Here is a 17,032-nt window from a genome sequence, read left to right on the forward strand (position 1 = left end):
AGACGACCACACATGCGCGCAAAGTAACAATCCGTATCAGTAGCCCGGCTTGGCATGTTGTTCGAGAAGACGTCCAATCATTCTAAAAGGCGCTTGCACGCATGTGCCGTGTCTCCATCAACCTCGGGGCACATGATAGCTCCAGCGCGGGCCAAGCCTCAATGACAGCACACTTGCTTCTGCTGGCTTTTGCTGCGCCAACACCCTAGCTTTCCAATGCGGGTAACGGCACCTCAGGATTCGCGACATGGGTTTGATCGCAGATGCACACAACCAGGAAACTGGGTTCAAGACTTGAGATGGCACATGACCCCATAAAATGCATTCTAGCTGTACATATGTGGAAGTATAGAGCGAACGGAAGGATTTCGATTTTGCTTAGAACCCAACCCTGCGTTTCTGTTTCTTTTTTGCCGGTTTTCCACCATACCGTCCAGGCTGAACTTGGCTAGTGAACATGTTTGGCTGAACTTGAGAGCTCGCTAGCAGTTGAGTGCCCTGGCTTGCTGCTCTAGCGGACTGAGGGAGATTCGGCGCCTCGCTTCTAGAAGGTGTCACGAAGGCAGGCTGACTCGCACTTATGATTCCAGGAACTTGGCTACTCGCGAGATCCATAGCGGATGCTTTTTGCGACTCACGTCTCTGCTTGAGCAAGTGCTTCTCGGCACGACGCTTCAACCTCGCTCGCTCTTTCGGCGTGAGGTCCTCATCCTCTTCCTCGGCCCTTCTTTCCTGATCCCTTTGTATGGCAAGCCAGTCGTATTCATCCGGATTGCCGCCAAGACTCCAATGCGCAAGTGTGTTCGTCAACGGCTTAGGCAGAGGACCTGGTGTGGACTTTTCCGATGAAAATGAAGTGTATCGTTGGAGACGTGCAAACTCGGACGACACGAGAGTTGATGGATGGCTAGACAGAGACGTCATGGTAGTCAGCGATGGTGTGGCCGTTGGCGACGGCGTTGGAAGAGAAGACTGCGGGAAATGTAGTTGCGAGGAAGCGAAGTGCTCTATGCCTTGTGTCTCCGTGGTCTGTGTCTCCGTTCGAGCTGATTCTACAGGCGGTTGCCTGAGAACGTGGCTTGCCAGGCAAATCTCGGCAGAGATTCTTCGTGCCAATTGCTCCTTGACAAGTCGAACCCGACCAGGTACGTTTTGAGACAGCGGTGTCAGCCAATGAGCTATGATATTGTCGTACACGTCCATCGGATTGATGTCACCCTTGAGGCCAAGGTCGAGGGCGTCAATCCCAGCGATATTTGCAAGTAGTAAACTCTGTTCAATCTCTTCCGCTTCGTCTCCGAAATGTGCTCTGGAAGCAATCATATCCCTGAACTCTGCAGCAACCTGGTCGATATCGGGTACGAGGATTTGACTGTCGCAGAACTCCGACAACAATTTGTGCCTGCCAGGAACAGCGTCGGGTATTTCCAAGACCTGCCCTACTCGCACAAGGATGCGCGAAAAGTCTTCGGTCTGAGAAGCTGCGCTAGTAGTTCGAGCATGCGATAGCTCGTATAGCATTGTCCAGTTGTCCCGCGCTGATTTCAACATGTCGAGTCCAGATGACAATGCTGCTTCTTCCTCTCTTTGGATCTTTGCCACACCCTGGTGCACTGCAGAGTGTTCGACGAAACTGGTTTCGTTCAGACGCGGGCGACTATGTACGAGTCTACCACGCCAGTCTGGGGGCACAATACTCGAGAATGAAGACGCAGTCTCTGGTTTTGGTATTGCGAAGTACAGCTTTTGCACAACGACCATGTCACTTGTGATGGCAGTTGCAACAAAGAATTTTACTGAGAGGTCTCGATATATCTTTCCTGGACCAGATGAGGTTTCGTGGTGAGAACTCTCTCCATACTCCGCAGCCTGGAGATCAAAAGTGAGAAATGCTGTCGCAGAAGTGGCCGTGGAGGGGAGTTCGGGCAAAACAGTCTGGGTAGCATCGGCGACTGTAAGGAATTGAGGAGACGAATCACCCGAGATGAAACGGTAGCTTGTTGCAAGTGGACTCAAAGACGACTTGATCAGTACAACGGCGTCTGTATAAGGTTAGCAACCAATCGCTTTGACAGGGCGGGGGCAGCCTGCCTTCATTATCGACGTGACTAGAGAGACCTAGCCCAATATCTTCGGGATCTCGGAAATGTCTGCACTGCAATACGACCTCGGCACCAGCCGTGCTATAGCTTTCCGGATCGAATCCATCAAGACATCGCACACGTAAACAGAAGAGTGATGTTGAAGTCAGAACGAACACGAGAGTCGAATCCACAGGATTGAGCAGAACGTCAAGAATCCAATGCGGCGTTCCGGAGATGCCGAGATTAGGAGACTGTAACCTTACAGGCTTGCCCTGGATGTCATAGATCGCTAAGCACTTTCTGCTGGCGGTAACAATGGTTTGAACATTACCAGCCCAGGTTGCTCTTCCCCAGCCATCGTCCAAAAGAGTGGCATTGGCCTCGTGGTCCGAGACAGCTTTATCGTTAGTAGCTCCGCGACAAAGCTCTGTCGGCTTGCCTTGATCAGATGGAAGCTGTCGCAGACTTGAATCCCAGACACGCCACGTGCCATGTTGGTCAACGGTCACGAATTGCTTAGGATACCAGCGATTAAAAGCTACATGAGCAGGTGCAACGCCGCCAAACAGATCCAGACTCAGTGTACACAACTGATGCGTATCAAAACGTGATGGCGAATCGGTAAGAGAGTTCCAGGATGAGGCATGCCTTTTTGCAGCAATGCGCAAAATGTGAACGGCGAGAGTAGTGCGAACAGCAAGAGTGCGGGCAAGATTCGAGTCTTCATCGGCGTCGGCGAAAGATATTTGGCGGATAGGGTGAGGAGCGTGCCAGATGCCAGACTCTCCATAGATTCGAGGAACATCGATCCAGATGGATTTGTTGTGCTCCCAACCATGCTTTTGAGGCTGGACTTGAACGAGTCGCAAGACGTGTGTATGGTCTGCTGCCGGGAAGGCGACGATTGGCATTGAGCGCTTTGTGGAGTCATCGGGCACACGACCGAAAGCTAGCAGATGGCCGACAGTCGGGTCATAACGGATGGCAGTCTTTTGAACTTCTCCAGACACGATTGCAGGCTCGCTAAGTAGGTGGGCGCCAGGAGCCAAAGTTGGGTCAAAGTTGACGAGTTCAGCGATCTGGCGATTCAGGTGGATGCTCGGCTTCTCGGTGGTAGAGTCTGGTCTTGACTGAGCATGCTGCGACTTAAAGACGAGCTGCGATGTGCCTAGAGGCTGTAATGAGGACGAAGACTCGAAATTCCTAGGAAACAACCAGGTCTGGTCTTCGGAGTTGTAGATGGCTTGACCAAAGTGACCATATTTCAGGTCGGTGGTGAGTTGGTCAGCCATGCGGCTTCTTCCTAGCTATGCGTGGTGGTGCGCCAGAGACGGACTGAATCATTGCCGGGGAGAAGGTCGTCGCGGAATCTTGTTGCCTATGATACCTAAGGAATATCGTGATTAACGCAGGTGGCGGCGGTAGATGAGAGCTCTAGATTATGATTGTCGAGGTAGGAGAGTTGAGGAGAAATTATTCGTCAAAAACTTGTCGAGATTGGAGCGCGTCAGGACTTGACCAGCCCTCGGCTCCTTAGCCGGGGGCGTGCCGACCGACCAACAACCTATCGGCCTTGGTTCTGTGCATCTGGCTGTTGTTTCTGCCTTTCCGTAACAGATCTTTGAAGAAACATGACAAGTTCCTAGCGGTTTCCCATTGATGCCGTCTTCTTTTGTCTAATTCTCTCGAGTCTGTAAGCTGGAGGGTGGTTGGTGGAAGGGCTTCCCTATTTTCGACACGCGATCTGACGTCGTCCGTGCTTAAGTCCCTGGCAACGCTGGCGGAGGTTGTGTTTACTCTCGGCGACAATTCTGTCGAGCTCGACACATTCACATGCTCTGACCACAGTCTCTCTATACCACATCCAAGTCGGAAACCACCAGAAAAATGGCAGCCGTCATGAACACACCTAGCCATGCGCGCTTCGATGCATCCTTCGGCGCAGGCGGCCTTCGAGGCCCCTACCTCACTCCCGACCCACCGTCCATGGTCGACCAGCTGCCCAGCATCAAATTCGGCTTCGATGACTTGCGCGATCGCATGGCTCGCTTTACTCAGCGCTTCGATGACTTCATCGAGCAGGGTCGCAAGCGCGTACTCGAAGAGCGCAATCATTTCCGCATGAACATGTCTGAGATCCAAGGTCAGTCGTCCCCTGTCCGAACAAAGACCCCAAGTGCTATGCTGACGTGCGCTATCCAACAGAATCTCAAAGATCAAGACGCAGAGAGCTCGAGGATATTTCCAACAAATCAATCGCCCACGAAAACACTCTGGCCAAGGAGGCGCAAGAGCATGAGGAGATGCAACAGCAGATTGAAGAACTCGACATTCAACGCCAAAACCACGAAGCCCACCGCGACGACCTGCGCTCTCAAATTTCGTCGTTGCAAAAAGCTATTCATACCCGCCGTCAAGCACAACACCATCATCAGCGACAACTCGACAACCAAGCACGCCACAACCGACCAGAGCTACAATTCTGGGAGTCGCACCTATGCATGCGTATTGAAGGCTTGGGCATTGATGACAGGATCAAGTTTGTTTATACTCACATTGACGAGAGGGATTGGGACCGACAATGCGCATTTGAGCTCAACATGGAGACCAAGGACTATCAAGTTGTAGCAGTCGAGCCTGCGTTGGATGACGAGGCTGTGGATGCTGTTGTCGAGCGACTGAACGAGACGAGGGATCTGGCATCCTTCCTGAAAGCAATGCGTGCCTTGTTCGCGGCCTCGATCAGGCCCTGATTCTCTTTGTGTCTTTCTTGCTGTTTTGTCACGATTAATGATACCACCGGTTTTGTTCCCACAATTGAATTGTCTCTGTTCTTCCAATTTGTCAAGAATTTGTCGTACCTTCTTCACCTTCAATGGTTGCCAAAGCTTGCATTTTCAGAAGCGGCGCCCCGCCACAGCCAAACATTCCATCTCCGTTCACCCAGCTTTGATCTCCCATTACAAACACCATCAGAATATCACGATGCCGCCTACAGAAGACAAGCGCAAAGCTGCGCGCGAAACGATTGATATCCTCTACGAGATTTCCTCCCTGCTCGTAAGTTCGATGGACTCTTATGATCACTGCTTGTCAACGCGTCGGCGGTCAACAGCGCCATGCACCTTTTCAGAATCGAACATCATCAACCCTTTGGAAACCTTGCTCTCGGACTCTCCATTTATTTGAAAATCATGCTGATGTTCAGATGAAACCATAGAACACCAATTTGGATCGTCAATCCTTGTCTTACTGTGTCTCGCTTATCGAAAATGGCGTCAATCCAGACGCTTTGGCTGTGAGTGCTTCTCTCAACACAGCGACTTCAACATGGCCATCAACATCAATCTCATCCCCTGCTCGATCGACATGTTATCTTACACACGGCCTTGGCTAATGCTTCGCCATAGACTGTCATCAAAGACCTCCGCGACCGTAACGGTGTTGCCACAGAACCTCGCGAGAAACCATGATTGCCGACCACGTTCCATCCATCGGTCTATTGTACCAGCTTTTCCTCTATGATACCCAAATGATTCTCTTCTTCTCAGCAGCAACAAAGCACTGTGAACCTCCTTATCCTCCTTCTTCTCTCACGCCCTTCTTGACGTTCTTCTTCGTATGTCCCATCTGGGTCGAGCTTCCATACCGAACGACTCCAATGCTGGCGTGCGCAACGTATTCGACGGTGGCTTGCTTGACTCCCATACATTCAATGAGCATATTCAGAAAAGAGCAGACCTAACCGACATCCATCAAGCCACAGCGCTCTCTATCAGCGACGGCCGATAACGCGACAGCCCTTACTCGAGATCCCTCCCAGGGGAGCGTAGAGACCCGAATGGCCACCGTTTAGGCTTCCCTCTGCTGACGCCTTCGTGCCGATTTGCAAGTTTGCTCCTTTACGTGTGTGTCCGGGGCGGTTTGTAGACGCGGGTTATCCGATCAAAATAGAAGACTTTCGTTTGGGGTGTTGCTCTGAGTCTGTCCTTTCTTGAGATATGCTTTTCGTCTGTATGTTGGAGTTGAGTAAAGTCTATCGGCGCTCGCGGTTGGCTGGAGAAGTACTATTTGTCACTCCTGATGCAAGTCATGTTGGTGGCTTACAGGAAATTCATGCTTATCGCCATGCATCGTAGCATTTTGTGAAAGCTCGCAATTAGTGAAGTTGAGATCAGTGCATAAGCTGTTTCTACGCTGGAGGTCTGCTATAATCTGCTGTAAAATTACATTCCGTTGACTCATCGACCTTCCCGGTTTGCTCAGAACCCACCAGGGGTATTGGCCCAAACCTCCTGCCCCCCAGCCGCGCCTCTTAGCACTCCTTGCACAGCCAGTACTGTTCTCAATGTCCTTATCACGGCATCCGTGTGTTGAAAGGTCAAGAGAATTGAACATCTGATTGCCAAAGCAACCATCCATTTCTTTGTGGCCAAAACCTCCACATCATGATCATCCGGGTCGTTGCACGCGGCTCCGGTCACCAGAGTGCACCAGAAGAGTATACCTACCATGCTGTCCCAGCAGTTTGACATGTCTGTGCGGAGAAGACAGTTTCTGATCTGTATCACGATACTCGAGACTCCACGCTGGGTTGGAAAGTTGCGAGCCGTGACCGAAAAGGGCTGGTTACAGTGGACGGCGGTGGCATAGAGTCGAGCGCATAACCGTGTCGCTTCATAGACAGGGTCGTCTCGCGCCTCCAGTACCACAATCTGTGTTGTGACATTGCTCTTTTTCTGGTTTAACGCTCGTATCTCTTGTTCTGTGTATATTCTTCTTGCTGTATGAGGACCATATCTCCCAAGAGGCGAGCTTCCGGTTGAAGATGCATTCTGCAGATCCAGTACGACTTGTGTGAGGTCTCGTGTGAAGTTGATGAGGTCCAAGGTCTCTTCATCGCAGCGTCTTGTTCGACCCAAGGTATGGTGGAGACCTGTAGGGTAGTAGAGAGGTGACTCGGGAATTGCTGAGCCACGCTTGGATGAATTGGAGATGTAGCGAGCGTAGTCGAGGTATTCTTGGCGAGGACGTGTTTCGCGGAAGATTGACAGTTCAAAGACCTCACTACATAGGTGGTCAGCGTTGGTTGTCCGACTTTGATCCAGGTCACCTACATTGTGACCATAGCAGCAAGCACTCCGTCGCCGCCTAATTGGTCCAGACCTCCTCGATACTCCACCATAGTATGCAGTCCCTCTTCGTGCCAGTGTAAAGCTTGATCACATGCCACGATCATTTCACCATACAAGAAATGCAAGACTGAGACTATGTTTCCATCGTTACAACAGGTGACTGGATCAGAGAGACGCTCACCGATCAGCTTCACAGTGTGTTCCCTGACGGTGAGTGTCCTCACAGACTCAATTGTGTTCGAAGTCGTCACATGCGAGAAGTCCATCTGCATCATATCGAGATATGCAGAAGATATGCACAAGGTGCTGAGAAATGCTGCGCGGCCAGCGAACAGCAGTGGGGCCCACCTCTTGCACATGGCCTGGCTTCCAAAGTAGGTTGTGCCTACGACTATGTGTCAGCCAAGGTCAGACATAAAGGCTGGGTTCGCTTACAGTTGTGCTTGAGCATGCAGACATCAATGTGCTGCTCCCCATCGAACTTGGGGGTGGCACTGAAGACGTCCAATTTTGCACCAATACCTGCTAGCTGGACCTTTGAAGCGACGCCACGCGTCAATATGGCCATGTGTGCATCTTCTGTGGACTCTTCTTCGATTTCCTGGTAGGCCTCCTCTTCTGACGGTAGTGTCAGGTCGATCACAGAATCCCTAGCTCGAGGAGAGTGACTCCTCATGGTCGACAGTCCGGGTCTCTTTCTCGCTTCTGGTGTTGTGTTGATTGGTGTACGATCTCTTCTTCCACTGTGTCGTACGCGGGCATCTTTACTGTTTGGGTTGCGCCGTTCCTTGGTGAGATAGTCGTTCATAACCTGGATACGAACGTTTCGCATCATCTCCTTGTCCTTAGACTGGCTTGGCTCTGTTATCATGATCCAGGTGAGATTGGCAAGCTTTTGCTCGCCCTCTTGACTGCTGGAGTTGTCCATAGGGGAAGGCGATGGTCTAGATCTTCTGCCGTTCACCATCATATTGACGGTAGCATCGATCTCTGCTTGAATTGATTGTTGACAATGGGACGGGGCAGAGAGTGGCTTTTAAACTTCTTCGGCGTCTTTTAATCGCAAGGTTGTATCTTGTTGAGAGATCTTGGTAGCCAGATATGGTGTGCAGCATGCCTGATCTTCCTCTAGTATTAGCTCGTAATCAACAACAGCAACAACAAAGAGCTGACGATAGACAGGCCAAGTCTGAATAAAAGCAGAGAAGGAAGAAAGTTGACGTACGCACCATAGTCATTTAAAGGCAGGAACAAAGCTTGGGCGCAACGAAGAGGCTGTGTGGCTCTTTCTACTTTGTGTGGCAGAAGAAGAAACGCGGTCATTAGAAAAGAAAAAGGTTACCCGAAGCGTTAAATGAAGCACCTCAGGCTATCGCAGTCATATGCAAAGGTCTTTTCGATAACCGGGGACGCCGAAGACAAATTCCCAAGACGAATGCGAGCGCCCGACCGTCAGTCCGTGGACCATCCCCAGCGGTTTGTGAATTGGAGCCAGGATGCCTGGAGTAAATGACGGAGCGCTCTTTCCTCAAGCTGCAACTGTGACAGGATATGGTAGCATTCTCCTCACCTCTTGAACTTAACAGTAAACCTTCGCAATGTGTATCGAATCTACGGTGAGGCCCCTCGATTCAAAGGCATGTTTGGCAATACGGCTCTGCCACGTACGTAGCCCGATGTTGCGTGACACCTCGGGCATCCCAAAAGCAGTGAAAGGCCAAGAAGAAGCATATAAGGCACACCGGTTGATGTGGGGTGACGATGATGATACTGGACATCGGTTGGAGCAAGAAGTCTGAGCAGACGGAAGGTAAGATGACCGAAGCCTCTCCATTTTCCTAAGCAGGTGGGCGGTGTATGCAGGCTATAGCTACATACCAAGCTTTCGGCTTTGGCATGCACTATGCCAACCACGCGAGGGTCAGACTCGGGGCCTTTTTACATCCTGTCACTGCCCCAACTGACTGCGCCATGTCGGCATTCAATGCGACTAAGTAACGGTGAGCAAGAAGAGCTTCATTAAATATTTCAATTCAACATTCTTCGTTCGAAATGCTCAAATATGGTGCACTTGAGAAGGATGGGAGGTGCGCCCCCAGCTTGTGTTCCTTCCTGAAGCAGAAAACAGTCTACATTTCCCAAAACAGAAGGGACGACCCCGCGTGAAGCTTCCCTGTCGGCTTTCTGGCGTCATATCAGGACCATCATCTGCGGTTCCCCCTGCTTAAGTTTGTATAGAGGCGCCCGACTCCTGCTGCACAAGGCAGCCACGATCAAAACAAATAATATACGTGGGACGTTATATGCAGCCCTACGATAAGGCTACCACCAGGCATCCACTGACCAGACAGGGGAACCTTTCTTATGAGTATCTCGCCGAATCGGCGAAATAGTCTTGTGAGGAGTGTCGGCCGGCATGGATGATACTGCCACTACTGTTACCGTCAGATCTGTCCGGAGTCTGTACTGCCGCTCCATTGGAGGTGCTGATTCCGTTAGAGGTCATCATGTGCTCATCTTCATCCGAGCTGTAGCTGTTATTAGGTTCGGCATCCCTCAGTCCAGCTCGGACGAGGACAGTTTTCAGAAGATTTCCAGTCTCGTCGATTCCCACCAGGAATCGAGCCAGTTCTTTGCATAGATCCCAATCCCCCTCTTCTCTAGCTCGTTTGAGTAAAGTCGATATCTGCCGGGCGCTGAAACTGCCCTCGTCGAATGCATGCAGGATAAGCAAGTAACTTCCGGCTGTCTTCAGCATGTCTTTCTGCAATGACTCTTCGAACAACTCAACTACAGGAGGCAAGTAGCGGAACAAGGTCTTCCAGCTTCGCAATTCTGTCTTTCGTGTGCAGCCTGCGACGATATCGAGATACGTCGGGAATGATGAGAGAAACGAAAGCACACCGGGAAGCAGGGCTGTCTCTAACGATTCGGGAGGCGTGTCGACCTCATCGTCTAGAACATCATGCAAGAGCACTTCTAGGGCGTGGTTGAAGTATGGAAGTTTTTGATAGGAATGTGAGAGATGGAGTGCAGCAGGCGAGTCGTATTGGGCCAAGTGATGTCGTAAAAGAGACGGTATCGACAAATGAGTGCGAGGGTTGAGGCGGTAAAATGCGAAATTGATGTCCCGACGCTGAACCAAGTCTGATTCGAGACCGGTGAGTAGCCCTTTCTCTACGATGGCAGACAGTGGATAGAAGTCAGTCGCGATCGCGACAGTGGGCGCAACCTCACGCCCATGTTCTGTAAGGGCAGAAGAAAGCACATCAAGGACGTCAGACCAAGCGTGCATCGATGTGCCGTCGAAATACCATAAAGAATCTCGCAAGCTATGGCCAAGAGCACCCATAGGGAGATAGTTGTTATCAGAATTGTCGTCTAATGGACTTGATGGTGGGTTCGATGCTGGCTGCTCTCTTGATAGTGTATAGAATTCCACGTTGTGAGCGATGACGCGCATATCGTACTTGAGCTCGCCGTGTTCGTTTGCTGATGGCTGCAACAAGACCAATTTGGCATCAACTAGAAATAGCACAGAGGCTGTAGCGACATCGTGTGAGGGATCACCATTGTCTAGATAATTAGCATGAAGAACAGAGAGAAAGCAAGACTTGTAAACATACCTCGCTGCTCCTCAGGAAGAATCCAGCTGATAGCACGAACGCGTGGAGGAGCCCTGATGATGCCATGAAAAGCGATCTGACCAACCTGTACCAGCTTGACAGACTTCGAGGACGAGACAAAGATGTAGTGCAACAGTACGTTCTCGTAGGTATATACCAGGAGCGAATCTTCACCAGATGTGGACATACAAACCACTGGATATGCCAATGTCTCGGTGTGTAGCACCTGAGAATTGTTCAGGCTTTTCTCGCGCGAGTATAGACGGACCTAGTTGGTAAGCATTCAATAATTGAGGACATTGCAACAAACATACCTCATAACTACTGCCAGATTCCACGGCAGCCACAAGAATGTGTTGCCACCAACACATACCACCTCTTACAGTGAAACTGTTCTCGGTAATGGTGTCATCAAAGGTCTTCCAGCGCCCACTACCAACGCTGTAATGTGCCAGCCCTCGTCTTCCAGCTACAGCAAGATACCGTGCATCAGAAGAGACGACGCTCAGTCGGATCGGCCACTGATATGCTAGATAGGCTTGTGGAACCTGTACGGTCTGCCACAGGGAGATGTCGCCGGAGATGGTAGTGTGGTACGAGGTCTCAAATCCCTTGTATAGCATCAGACTGGTACTTCCTTGTAGCAACGATCGAGAGATGTTCGGCATGGCAAAGCAGCCCGTCACGCTGCTGCGCATCATCTCGACCACATGAAACTCGTGCCTGTTGGGTCCAAGAAGCAAGATTTCTGCACCACCGCCGACCCAGAAACCTGCGCGCACGCCACAGAGCCACTCTTCGTCATTGGATTCTGACATTGGCCTATCTGCGCCAAAAGAATTTGCACCCAGCTTACCGTAGACACTCCACATTGCCCAGCCTTGATCATATCCTGCAAAGAGACAATAACCATCCGGAGACCAGCTCAGGAAAGTCAGGTCACCAGAAGATGCTTCTGAAACCGGCAACTTAAGCTCATGCGATCGAGGAATGTTACCGATGTAGTCCTTTGCGGAGTATACTTGAATTGAGCCGTTTGAGCAGCCGATGGCTATCAAGGAGAAACGAGCATTGATTGCGGACTTGGTTGCGAAATGACCTTGGTGCTCGGGAGAATGAAAGCAGAACCCCCTGAACAGACTCTTTGAATTTGCTGGATCCGCAGTTGCTCCCGATAATCTTTGCACTGCGTATGCCCGTCCGTCGTCAGTCACCCAAGTGTGCAGGTTCATGGGACGATCATATGCCATGTCCGTGACCGCGGGTTTTCCAATAAGCCAGGTCATCCGCTTAAGAAGTTCGGTATTGTGTGATGAGCCCGAGCTGTCCGGTGTCCAGCGTATGCATTGAACGGCTGCGGGTTTGACGGTCGTCACGACGAGCTCGTCGTCCAGAACAAGAGCCCGCGAGATACCAGCATCTATCCGAATGACCATGCGGAAGCGGATGCTGACTTCTTTTATGCCTTCTCCTTCTGCAGGTCCAACTTCAGGCGCAAGATTGGGCCTTTTGCTGTATGCCTCATTGCTTGGTCGCCGAACGTGAGATCCAGAGGGGGTGTAGATAGAAGTCTGGTACACCCTAGCAGCCGGATCAATGGCCAGAGAATATGTAACCAAGAAGCCTTTCTGGGTCTGAACAATGACAATGAGGGCATCTGGGCGCAGCAGAAGAGAGGTGTTTGGACCGTAGGTGTCGAGTGAATGGCTCGATCTTGCAACGGTGGCAAGTAGCGCAGTGGGCTTGGTTTGCCATACACTAAGCGACGATGCAGTGATTGTGGTGAATATGCTGCCTGCGCGCGATGTCTTGATGTCCACTATTTCCTGCTCTTCTCTGTTGCTAGCGCCGTCCGAAGTAACGTGCGATGTGGTCGAGGGTTCAAAGAGAGTCTGTTCGTGTTCCAAGACGAGAGGTGTGAGTTGTCCAGCATCGGGCGAGAGTGGTGTGATGGCAGTCGTCTCAGAATCATCGTGTTCGGGAATGGGTGAATTGGTGCTGCGAGCTACATGCTTAGAAGCAGCGTATGTTTTGGGTGCCCCAATGGGCCAGTACATGGCCGATTATGATGTATCACACTGCATCTGCGCAAAGGCACATTGACAATATTAGACCTGACCTGGCGTAGTGATCACCGTGGTCGATCCAGGGGTGTTGATGTGCAAGCTTGGACTCGCGACATGCCACTTCGGCTAGCATGTCGCTCGGGAGGTCGAAGCGAAAGGTTTGAACAATAAATTGTAATGCGTTTCTCGAGCAACCATAAACCAATACCAGCTTAGCTGGCTCATCTTCATTGGTCTAGTGGTCATGATTTCCGCTTGTCAAGAGTAATCTCGTCAAGCGCGGGAGACCGGGGTTCGATTCCCCGATGGAGAGCTTTCCTTTTGCCATTTCCGGCTGTGCAGACTTTAGTGCCTCGAGGTAACAATCTTTTTGGCTGGAAACGAATGTCGGTCGCTATGTTTTGCTTGCTCCAGCGGTCTCCACAAGTCAATATATATCTTCTTGCCATCTCATGATGCTCAACAAATGTCACCTTTGATGCAGTCAATAGAGGGCACTCATTGTCTCTGCATAATACAAAACAAATAGTATCCTTTCATGCTACCGCTCTACTTTTCTGTTACGCCGTAGCCTGCCAGTAATGACCCCACCCAGACCCAGTCACGGTCGATGAATCGCAAGCATTACCTCGCGCTAAAGTCCATCCAAGGTCTCTATCCTTGGCTGCCATAAGCAACTTATTCAGGGTCTATCTTTCATCGTTGAATCGTCTCAAACATAGTCGCCAATCTTGCTTAATCCTTTGAGCGAGCCGAGACTGAGAGCCAGTCCCTGCGACCTGCTTCTTATCCGCACGAAGCCAGTGACATTGTCACCCTCTTGCTCGACACTCAAGTTGGCCAGAGCATCCTCACCTACAGGTCGTTAGTCTCGGTCCAGAAGAAAAGGAGAGATATGCTGAACTTACCGAATACACTTCTGGCGTACAGGTTGGCACTCAAGAACTGACAATCTCCGCTAAGACTTGCGTCGGGTGTTAGGCAGCTCATGTTGGTGACCTTCATCAATCCCTTGAGGAAGTCACGCAAGCCCTTGCCGCCTGGCATCTTAGTGTTAATGTTGACCTTGTTCTCCCATTCAAACTCTGTCCACATGGTTCTGAATTGTGTTTCTGTGCAGTGAGCTGGTTGAATGTAGTCCATAATATCAACGTGAACGTCGTTCAAAATGACCACGTTCTGGTCCGTTGACGAAGCGCCTTCGTAGACAACGTTGCCGAAGATAACGCCGGTGTCTGTAGAAGAAACTTTGATGGTAGCCTGGACATTCAGGAAATCCAATGGTGACAAGTTCTGGGTCGTGGGTCTCTCAACAACCTTGAGGTCACCAAGAGTGGCAAATTCGACCGAGAGGTTTTGCAGAGTATCCTGGGTCTGGTTAACCAGCAAGACGTCGAGGATAATGTCGAATTGGTGAACTTGAACATATGCCTCAGCGTACACAGGGTCGGAGAAACCAGTGAGCTGTACCACACGGCTAAGCTTAGAGCTGAGGTCTTCCGTGGCAGAATCACCACCTGTTGCCTTCTCCAAGTCAAGCTGAATCTCATCTGCACCATCAACGGCGTTTTTCTTTGTGAGCTGACGAATAGACACGACATCATCAACTTGGATGGCGTTCTTGGCTTTGCTAAGGGCATCCTTTTCGGCGCGTTTCTTCTCTTCAACGTTGACCATGTCCCTGAAAGCTTTTCTGGTGTCATCAAGGAAAGCGTTCTCGAGCTCGCGCTTCTGAGCAAATTCTGCCAGCGATCTAACACACGACATGATACGGTCGATCGAGTCCTCGTCAATGGGGTGCTTGACGAATTGTGATTGACCAGCACGGATGATCGAGATCATGATGAGCATGGCCTCGGCGCGAAGAGCATTGGTTCTAGCCTCGTCGTCCGAGATCTCGCTGTGGCGCATGACAAGCTTGGTCAGCGTAGAGGCAAGAACAGTGGCCAGGTAGTAGTCGCCGTCGAGGATGAGTTGTCTCAATGGAGGCTTCTGTGCAGCTTTGACGGCTTCCAATTTGGCCTTGACCGCAGATTGGCTGGTTAGAGCGCTCTCGGTAGCGTATGTGCCATCGGCGAGAACCTTTCGTGAGCCAGTCGGGGCAGCCTTCGCGTTACCGTTGACTTGATCATCCAAGTTGGGTTCGCCATCGGGTTGCTCCTCGAGAAGACGCTGCTCAGAAGCGAGAATGGGAATTTCACCCAAGCTGGCGCGAATGTGTTTCCAGGCTTCACGGATGTCGTTGGCCTCCAGGGAGTATTCACCAATGATCCAGAGCGATCCACGGTAGACCTTGCCAGCACGGACTTCACTAAGGGTTGAGACGAGGCGTCCGACGATGGTTCCTCTGAGCTTGGGGAACTTCTCAACAACCTCCTTGACGAATTGAATCACATCGACGGCGGAGGCGTTGTTGAAGTCAGCGATGAAGTCCATCAATAGGCCAACGACGCTGGCAGCGACCTCGGAGAACTTGATAGCACATTGGTGGATTGAGTGGATGAGCAGAGAGCGATATTCGTTGTTCTGCAGGCTTTGTCAGTATCATCCCTTGACAGCGGCTCGGGCTTACCCACCTTCTCGTATTGTTCGTCAACAGTCTTGGAGAGTTCCTTCTTCAAGAGAAGAACGACCTCCTCGACATTCTTGCTTGAGACCATGTCCATGGCGATGCTGAGAGCCTTTCTACGGACGTCAAGATCGGGACTAGAAAGCACGCGTAGAATCTCCATGGTCAGATCGTCGAGGATGCCTTCATTGACGCGGCGCAATTGGTTGACCTTCTCGAGGACGATCAATTTGACGTTGTTGTCCGACTCCTTGATGCTCAGTTCAATGAACTTGGCAGCAGCTGCCTTGACTGCGACAGGGTTGCTGGTAAGTGCTGTGAGTGAAGATGCGGCCTCGTATACGACGGTAGATTCTTTGGCTTCGAGGAGGTCGAAGATCAGACGGAGGTAGCGCGCCTAGTAGATGTGGGTTAGCATGAGCTTGAGTGTAGATTTCCCGTTTGACCAACCTTGTTCTGGGAGTTGGTGACAGCATCTTTGCGGATGAATTCCAGCTCGACGAGTTGAAGCAGTTCATCCGCGTTGGGGATACCCTCAAATACAGAACTCAAGTACTCGAGGGCCTGGTCGTGGCTGATTGAGATCAGGGCGGCAAAGGCGTTTCTCTTGCACGTGGCATCGCTCTCGGACTCGAGGAAGGCCTGCAGAAGCTCGGGAGCGTCGGGCATAAGAGCCTCGTTGTGTTGGTGAATGGAAGCAATCGCAAAGACGGCGTTCTTGCGGACGTATGAGTGGCGGTGTTCGAGACATTGACGTGCGGGCGCAAGAAGGGGCTCGATGAGCTCGGCGTCGCGAAGCTTGCAGAGGAAACGGAGTGTGTTGCCGCGGATGTACTCGTTGGCGTGCTGCAAGTCCATACGAATACCGTTACTGCAAGAAATGCGATCAGCGATGGGATCTCACACATCAATCAAAGTCATAGACATACCAAACCAGAATCATCTCCTGCTTCAACTTGCCGCCAGCATCATGCTTGGGACAGACCTCGTAGTACATGTACAACAACTTCTTCAGCGCTTTGCTCTTGGATGGCATGACGAAGCGGATGATGTGCATGAGCAGTTGAGGCATAGGATCGCCGTTGAGCATGATTGTCAGGATGCGCTTCATCGTCTCTTGCTTGGACTCGTCGGTGCCCTTTTCCAGTTGGTTCTTGAGGTCCTGCAACGACGGCTGGTCGGCCGTGTTGTCTTGGTGGACCAAGCTGTATGCATTGTCGAGGAAAGTCGCCATTGTTGATGTAGTCTATCAGTGGACCATGCACGCGGGGTGCTCTAGAGTAGGTCCTGGTGGTATTGCGGGTCTCCTGTCCTTTGGTCCTGTGGACGGGGTCGAGCGGCGCAGTGAAGGCTGGGACCAGGAGATTGGAACGAAGCGACGGTAGGGGGTGGAAAAGTGTCGGACAGTCGGCAATTGAGTAGATGCGAAAGACGTATGGAAGGAAAATGTGGATTGTTGTCTTCAAAGCGGCCTAGTTGTCAGGAGAGCTCCTCCTCCTTGTTGGAAAGCTGTACGTTTACACCCCCGACTTCGCCTAGGCCCGAATAAGCG

The 17,032-nt window shown here is 51.2% G+C and overlaps 6 protein-coding genes across 6 annotated transcripts; 2 read left to right on the forward strand and 4 right to left on the reverse strand.

Annotated features, from left to right (window-relative positions):
- Nucleotides 1–58: 58 nt before the first annotated feature.
- On the reverse strand, nt 59–3,496 carry M438DRAFT_211553 (uncharacterized protein). Its single transcript, XM_029899413.1, has 2 exons — nt 2,092–3,496; nt 59–2,042 (listed from the first exon to the last, which is right to left on the reverse strand). The coding sequence occupies exons 1-2, from the start codon at nt 3,374–3,376 to the stop codon at nt 379–381; spliced, it is 2,949 nt and encodes a 982-aa protein (XP_029760523.1). The 5' UTR covers nt 3,377–3,496; the 3' UTR covers nt 59–378.
- A 424-nt stretch (nt 3,497–3,920) lies between these two features.
- M438DRAFT_296650 (kinetochore protein-like protein spc25) lies at nt 3,921–4,952 on the forward strand. Its single transcript, XM_029901912.1, has 2 exons — nt 3,921–4,227; nt 4,290–4,952. Exons 1-2 carry the CDS (start codon nt 3,972–3,974, stop codon nt 4,835–4,837), a joined length of 804 nt encoding a protein of 267 aa, XP_029760524.1. The 5' UTR covers nt 3,921–3,971; the 3' UTR covers nt 4,838–4,952.
- Nucleotides 4,953–5,069: 117 nt separating this feature from the next.
- M438DRAFT_374468 (uncharacterized protein) lies at nt 5,070–5,557 on the forward strand (the record flags this gene model as incomplete). The annotated part of the gene is made up of 3 exons (XM_029908506.1): nt 5,070–5,144; nt 5,305–5,382; nt 5,495–5,557. 3 exons carry the CDS (start codon nt 5,070–5,072, stop codon nt 5,555–5,557), a joined length of 216 nt encoding a protein of 71 aa, XP_029760525.1.
- A 530-nt stretch (nt 5,558–6,087) lies between these two features.
- Nucleotides 6,088–8,547, reverse strand: M438DRAFT_211626 (uncharacterized protein). Its single transcript, XM_029899415.1, has 4 exons — nt 8,449–8,547; nt 7,655–8,341; nt 7,202–7,604; nt 6,088–7,151 (listed from the first exon to the last, which is right to left on the reverse strand). Exons 2-4 carry the CDS (start codon nt 8,187–8,189, stop codon nt 6,347–6,349), a joined length of 1,743 nt encoding a protein of 580 aa, XP_029760526.1. The 5' UTR covers nt 8,190–8,341; nt 8,449–8,547; the 3' UTR covers nt 6,088–6,346.
- A 1,034-nt stretch (nt 8,548–9,581) lies between these two features.
- Nucleotides 9,582–12,902, reverse strand: M438DRAFT_274010 (uncharacterized protein; the record flags this gene model as incomplete). Its single annotated transcript, XM_029900677.1, has 3 exons — nt 9,582–10,795; nt 10,846–11,113; nt 11,160–12,902. The coding sequence occupies 3 exons, from the start codon at nt 12,900–12,902 to the stop codon at nt 9,582–9,584; spliced, it is 3,225 nt and encodes a 1,074-aa protein (XP_029760527.1).
- Nucleotides 12,903–13,439: 537 nt separating this feature from the next.
- Nucleotides 13,440–16,950, reverse strand: M438DRAFT_318644 (Coatomer, beta subunit). The gene is made up of 5 exons (XM_029902803.1): nt 16,410–16,950; nt 15,931–16,351; nt 15,488–15,877; nt 13,820–15,437; nt 13,440–13,766 (listed from the first exon to the last, which is right to left on the reverse strand). The coding sequence occupies exons 1-5, from the start codon at nt 16,712–16,714 to the stop codon at nt 13,624–13,626; spliced, it is 2,877 nt and encodes a 958-aa protein (XP_029760528.1). The 5' UTR covers nt 16,715–16,950; the 3' UTR covers nt 13,440–13,623.
- Between the last annotated feature and the right edge of the window lie 82 nt (nt 16,951–17,032).

The sequence above is a fragment of the Aureobasidium pullulans genome (assembly GCF_000721785.1).
Source record: "Aureobasidium pullulans EXF-150 unplaced genomic scaffold scaffold_9, whole genome shotgun sequence".
NCBI classification, from domain to species: domain Eukaryota; kingdom Fungi; phylum Ascomycota; class Dothideomycetes; order Dothideales; family Saccotheciaceae; genus Aureobasidium; species Aureobasidium pullulans.

Excerpts from the sequence above, each read along its gene's own strand:
- M438DRAFT_211626 (XM_029899415.1), bottom strand. The coding sequence starts at position 8,189 with ATGATGGTGAACGGCAGAAGATCTAGACCATCGCCTTCCCCTATGGAC. Across the intron at positions 7,605-7,654 it reads CTGCATGCTCAAGCACAACT|GCACAACCTACTTTGGAAGC; the intron begins GTAAGCGAACCC and ends ACATAGTCGTAG. Across the intron at positions 7,152-7,201 it reads CTTGCTGCTATGGTCACAAT|TGAGGTCTTTGAACTGTCAA; the intron begins GTAGGTGACCTG and ends CCACCTATGTAG.
- M438DRAFT_211553 (XM_029899413.1), bottom strand. The coding sequence starts at position 3,376 with ATGGCTGACCAACTCACCACCGACCTGAAATATGGTCACTTTGGTCAA. Across the intron at positions 2,043-2,091 it reads TAGTCACGTCGATAATGAAG|ACGCCGTTGTACTGATCAAG; the intron begins GCAGGCTGCCCC and ends AACCTTATACAG.
- M438DRAFT_318644 (XM_029902803.1), bottom strand. The coding sequence starts at position 16,714 with ATGGCGACTTTCCTCGACAATGCATACAGCTTGGTCCACCAAGACAAC. Across the intron at positions 15,878-15,930 it reads TCACCAACTCCCAGAACAAG|GCGCGCTACCTCCGTCTGAT; the intron begins GTTGGTCAAACG and ends CACATCTACTAG. Across the intron at positions 15,438-15,487 it reads TTGACGAACAATACGAGAAG|AACAACGAATATCGCTCTCT; the intron begins GTGGGTAAGCCC and ends CAAAGCCTGCAG.
- M438DRAFT_296650 (XM_029901912.1), top strand. The coding sequence starts at position 3,972 with ATGGCAGCCGTCATGAACACACCTAGCCATGCGCGCTTCGATGCATCC. Across the intron at positions 4,228-4,289 it reads GAACATGTCTGAGATCCAAG|AATCTCAAAGATCAAGACGC; the intron begins GTCAGTCGTCCC and ends GCTATCCAACAG.